This window comes from Lampris incognitus, chromosome 13 (assembly GCF_029633865.1).
Source record: "Lampris incognitus isolate fLamInc1 chromosome 13, fLamInc1.hap2, whole genome shotgun sequence".
Lineage (NCBI taxonomy): Eukaryota > Metazoa > Chordata > Actinopteri > Lampriformes > Lampridae > Lampris > Lampris incognitus.
In genome coordinates this window covers 4,347,352-4,353,586 of record NC_079223.1, presented here as the reverse complement: position 1 = coordinate 4,353,586, position 6,235 = coordinate 4,347,352, and the positions used below count along the sequence as shown (strand labels likewise).

General features: G+C 49.3%; 1 protein-coding gene across 1 annotated transcript in view; it reads left to right on the top strand.

Moving 5' to 3' along the window:
- The first annotated feature begins 228 nt into the window (after positions 1–228).
- Positions 229–6,235, top strand: part of dst (dystonin) — a 171,739-nt gene continuing 165,732 nt past the window's right edge. The window contains exons 1-2 of the mRNA XM_056292248.1: positions 229–415; positions 776–807. Coding sequence (XP_056148223.1) covers positions 229–415; positions 776–807 — 219 coding nt within the window. The remainder of the gene's footprint in view (positions 416–775; positions 808–6,235) is intronic.

Below are 6,235 nucleotides of genomic sequence, written 5' to 3'. Positions count from 1 at the left end.
TTTTACATTAGCGACATGAAGACAGCGCGAGCTGCGTAGTTGCCGACCTTGGACGTGCGCGGCTGGGCAGCGTCGCGCCTGGCAGCCTGCGCCACAAAGAGAAAGCCTCCCTTCTAGTTATAAGCTCCCAGCTCCCAGTGCGGCGAGTGCGGAGCGGCGAGTGCGGAGCGGCGAGTGCGGAGCCAGCCGTCTGCAGCGTCCGCGCTGCTGCTGCGCCGCTCCTTTACAATGATCGCCGCGGCGTTTCTGGTGCTGCTGAGGCCGTACAGCATCCAGTGTGTCCTGCTCCTGCTGCTCCTTCTGCTCGGAACCATAGCCACCATCCTCTTTTTCTGCTGCTGGCACCGCAAGCTCCGCGATGGGAAACATCCGATAAAATCCGTGCTCTCCGGACGCTCGAGGAGCCGCGGTGAGTGTGCAGCCGCATCTCTCCCCCCCCCTCTCCCCCTCCCCCCCCCCCCCTCCCCCGGCGCGGATGCTGCGGTCTAGTCACGTCATCCCCAACACATATACTGTTCATATCAGCAGCCTTCGTCTTTTATCTTATGTTTAGGCTTCCGATGTTGCGGGTTAGAGCTGATGTCGATGTGCCGTTGCGTGAAAGGGCTGCATGGATTAAAACTGTAGCATCTCCCGAAACCTGGGCCGGGCCACGAGTTAGGCTGCACCGTGAGCCCGTTGCCGTCGCCCGCTCTTTTCTGCTTGTCTGACATGTGGTGTGTGCAGCATGTTACAGTGTGCCTGTCCTAACCGTCTTTTTGATCTGTTCTACCAGTTGGCCTCAGAACGCATCACTTTCGGTCTGAGGTAGGCAAAACTTTTATTTTTCTTACCGGACTCCGGTCTGTTGGGCCAAACCCACATGCACAATTGCTCACAGATTCCACAGTGAACTGCTCATCAAGCCTTTACAGTAACTGTTTCAGCAACCACAACACATAACGGGGGCATTGCGACGCCTCACCGGCGCTTACTCTGCACTTCAACCCTGGACCGGATCGCTGCGCTGCTGAGGGCCAACGACGATATGCGCATTGCGCATGCGTTATTAATACATGATGTGGGTGATTTCGCAGTATCCGGCTCTTCCAACCTGTGCAGATTGTATAGCGTCGAGCCTCGACACACGCAGATCACTAATAAAACCAAAACCAGCTGCTAGGGTTTGAAAATCCGACTACACGCACCGCGATCCCGTCATCCTCCGCACTCTATTCCCCCTTCACTGCGTCGGCAAGTCGCCGGGAGGTTGCAGAAACCTTATTTCCGGTTTATCGGTTCCCCTTCAAAATAAAAGACGGGCTCGTGCGCTCAACGTTTTTATTCGAGGGGCGTTGCCTCCTCGTCTGATTCCTGAGCGTTACTTTAGCACCCCGGTCGTGTAAAAGAGCGGCCAAGAAGACGATAAAGAATGCAAAATGTGCACCTGCGCGTTCAAGAACAAGCAGTTCAGTACCCGCTGATGGCGCCTTGGATTTCCATTACAAACGCGGGGTAGTTTGCCCTCATTCATCCTCACATCTTTGATAATAGTTTTAGGAAGTAAACTGTCAATCAGCTTGATGGTTTCATGGCTGCAAACGAAACATATCTAACCGAAAGCAGGCGTAAATGTTTGGAAATACTCAAGCTAAGGGATTACCACACACACCGGAAGTCACCCCGAACACTGTTTCTACTCTAAAAGCCCTCTCTAGCAGCAGCAGCACTAGTAACTCAAACATCCAAACACACCGGAAGTCACCCCAAACACTGTTTCTACTCTAAAAGCCCTCTCTAGCAGCAGCAGCACTAGTAACTCAAACATCCACACACACCGGAAGTCACCCCAAACACTGTTTCTACTCTAAAAGCCCTCTCTAGCAGCAGCAGCACTAGTAACTCAAACGTCCACACACACCGGAAGTCACCCCGAACACTGTTTCTACTCTAAAAGCCCTCTCTAGCAGCTGCAGCGGTAGTAACTCAAACATCCACACACACCGGAAGTCACCCCGAACACTGTTTCTACTCTAAAAGCCCTCTCTAGCAGCTGCAGCGGTAGTAACTCAAACATCCACACACACCGGAAGTCACCCTGTGAACACTGTTTCTACTCTAAAAGCCCTCTCTAGCAGCTGCAGCACTAGTAACTCAAACATCCACACACACCGGAAGTCACCCCGAACACTGTTTCTACTCTAAAAGCCCTCTCTAGCAGCAGCACTAGTAACTCAAACATCCACACACACCGGAAGTCACCCCGAACACTGTTTCTACTCTAAAAGCCCTCTCTAGCAGCAGCACTAGTAACTCAAACATCCACACACACCGGAAGTCACCCCGAACACTGTTTTCTACTCTAAAAGCCCTCTCTAGCAGCAGCAGCACTAGTAACTCCAACATCCACACACACCGGAAGTCACCCCGAACACTGTTTCTGCTCTAAAAGCCCTCTCTAGCAGCTGCAGCACTAGTAACTCAAACATCCACACACACCGGAAGTCACCCCGAACACTGTTTTCTACTCTAAAAGCCCTCTCTAGCAGCAGCACTAGTAACTCAAACATCCACACACACCGGAAGTCACCCCGAACACTGTTTCTACTCTAAAAGCCCTCTCTAGCAGCTGCAGCACTAGTAACTCAAACATCCACACACACCGGAAGTCACCCCGAACACTGTTTCTACTCTAAAAGCCCTCTCTAGCAGCAGCAGCACTAGTAACTCAAACGTCCACACACACCGGAAGTCACCCCGAACACTGTTTCTACTCTAAAAGCCCTCTCTAGCAGCAGCAGCGCTAGTAACTCAAACATCCACACACACCGGAAGTCACCCCGAACACTGTTTCTACTCTAAAAGCCCTCTCTAGCAGCAGCAGCACTCGTAACTCAAACGTCCACACACACCGGAAGTCACCCCGAACACTGTTTCTACTCTAAAAGCCCTCTCTAGCAGCAGCAGCACTCGTAACTCAAACGTCCACACACACCGGAAGTCACCCCGAACACTGTTTCTACTCTAAAAGCCCTCTCTAGCAGCAGCAGCAGCACTAGTAACTCAAACATCCACACACACCGGAAGTCACCCCGAACACTGTTTCCGCTCTAAAAGCCCTCTCTAGCAGCAGCAGCGCTAGTAACTCAAACATCCACACACACCGGAAGTCACCCCGAACACTGTTTCCACTCTAAAAGCCCTCTCTAGCAGCAGCAGCACTAGTAAGTCCAACATCCACACACACCGGAAGTCACCCCGAACACTGTTTCCACTCTAAAAGCCCTCTCTAGCAGCTGCAGCACTAGTAAGTCCAACATCCACACACACCGGAAGTCACCCCGAACACTGTTTCCACTCTAAAAGCCCTCTCTAGCAGCAGCACTAGTAACTCAAACATCCACACACACCGGAAGTCACCCCGAACACTGTTTCTGCTCTAGAAGCCCTCTCTAGCAGCAGCAGCACTAGTAACTCAAACATCCACACACACCAGAAGTCACCCCGAACACTGTTTCTACTCTAAAAGCCCTCTCTAGCAGCAGCACTAGTAACTCAAACATCCACACACACCGGAAGTCACCCCGAACACTGTTTCCACTCTAAAAGCCCTCTCTAGCAGCAGCACTAGTAACTCAAACATCCACACACACCGGAAGTCACCCCGAACACTGTTTCTGCTCTAGAAGCCCTCTCTAGCAGCAGCAGCACTAGTAACTCAAACATCCACACACACCAGAAGTCACCCCGAACACTGTTTCCACTCTAAAAGCCCTCTCTAGCAGCAGCAGCACTAGTAACTCAAACATCCACACACACCGGAAGTCACCCCGAACACTGTTTCCACTCTAAAAGCCCTCTCTAGCAGCAGCAGCGGTAGTAACTCCAACATGTCCCCATGAGGCGAACCACTTTGCGCTACAACCCACAGTACAGATTAAAAATACATGCTAACAATAAGTGCATCCACCCAAAACACAGCAACAAAAAGAAAAAGGAAAAAGTAATGGTGCTGATGCTTGCACACATCCTCAGGGACAGACCCAGTAGACCATCGAGCCACAACAGAGTCCCTTTACTTATTCGTCCCACCTTCAAGTAAACAGAACCTGCGGCCTGCAGACCGGGGCAGCTGGAATGTGACATGGAGAGTTGCGGCATAATAATTGAGTGCGTGTGTGCATGTGTGTGTGTGCGTGTGTGTAATGCTGTATTCATCTCCAAAGAAGATTTGCTTGTTTGCTTGTTTATTCTGCTTGTTTCCACGTGAACTTTGACCCCTCCCACAGGCAGATGAAGTTAGCTACGGAGCAGAGCACTTCCTCCGGGGCTGGAACGGAACCTTTGTTTTGCTCAAGGATACTTCGGCAGGGTGTGCCCTCACCATCACAGGGCCGAACCCCGGATCCTCTCTCCCTAATCACTACCACCCCATGCTTTATAGCCAGTAGTGTTTTGGACGGTACCTTCCTGCCCAGCTGTTTCTGCCACGTCACCAGTGGGTTCACTCCAACGACAAGCAGCTCTTTCAGATAACCCGCTGAAGGAACGGGGAAAAAGAATAAGGAAGTGACAGGTTAATGTGTAACATTAGCTCTCATATCTCAAGTTTGTGTATACAGGGTCAAAGGATCTTGAGATCTGTCACGTGGTTTTCCATGTGTAATGTTTACCTACATATAGCAAGCAAGGCACCTCCCTGCCATAACTAGTCAAAGCATCTTGACTCAACAGAAGCTGGATACTCCTAAGCAACCAAAGGTAGGAATGTTATGATAACTAGTTATGATAACTAGGCTATCTACAAGGTGTAGGCGATGTAGAGGGCAGTGATGGTGGTGGCCATGTATAAAGGATATAAAGGGGTGTAGATGTAGAGGGCAGTGATGGATGTGTCCATGTATAAAGGATATAAAGGGGTGTAGATGTAGAGGGCAGTGATGGATGTGTCCATGTATAAAGGATATAAAGGGTGTAGATGTAGAGGGCAGTGATGGAGGTGTCCATGTATAAAGGATATAAAGGGGTGTAGATGTAGAGGGCAGTGATGGATGTGTCCATGTATAAAGGATATAAAGGGGTGTAGATGTAGAGGACAGTGATGGAGGTGTCCATGTATAAAGGATATAAAGGGTGTAGATGTAGAGGGCAGTGATGGAGGTGTCCATGTATAAAGGATATAAAGGGGTGTAGATGTAGAGGGCAGTGATGGTGGTGTCCATGTATAAAGGATATAAAGGGGTGTAGATGTAGAGGACAGTGATGGAGGTGTCCATGTATAAAGGATATAAAGGGTGTAGATGTAGAGGGCCGTGATGGAGGTGTCCATGTATAAAGGATATAAAGGGGTGTAGATGTAGAGGACAGTGATGGTGGTGTCCATGTATAAAGGATATAAAGGGGTGTAGATGTAGAGGGCAGTGATGGTGGTGTCCATGTATAAAGGATATAAAGGGGTGTAGATGTAGAGGGCAGTGATGGAGGTGTCCATGTATAAAGGATATAAAGGGGTGTAGATGTAGAGGGCAGTGATGGATGTGTCCATGTATAAAGGATATAAAGGGGTGTAGATGTAGAGGACAGTGATGGAGGTGTCCATTTATAAAGGATATAAAGGGGTGTAGATGGAGAGGACAGTGATGGAGGTGGCCATGTATAAAGGATATAAAGGGGTGTAGATGTAGAGGGCAGTGATGGAGGTGTCCATGTATAAAGGATATAAAGGGGTGTAGATGTAGAGGACAGTGATGGTGGTGTCCATGTATAAAGGATATAAAGGGGTGTAGATGTAGAGGACAGTGATGGTGGTGTCCATGTATAAAGGATATAAAGGGGTGTAGATGTAGAGGGCAGTGATGGTGGTGTCCATGTATAAAGGATATAAAGGGGTGTAGATGTAGAGGGCAGTGATGGAGGTGTCCATGTATAAAGGATATAAAGGGGTGTAGATGTAGAGGGCAGTGATGGATGTGTCCATGTATAAAGGATATAAAGGGGTGTAGATGTAGAGGACAGTGATGGAGGTGTCCATTTATAAAGGATATAAAGGGGTGTAGATGGAGAGGACAGTGATGGAGGTGGCCATGTATAAAGGATATAAAGGGGTGTAGATGTAGAGGGCAGTGATGGAGGTGTCCATGTATAAAGCATATAAAGGGGTGTAGATGTAGAGGACAGTGATGGAGGTGTCCATGTATAAAGGATATAAAGGGGTGTAGATGTAGAGGGCAGTGATGGAGGTGTCCATGTATAAAGG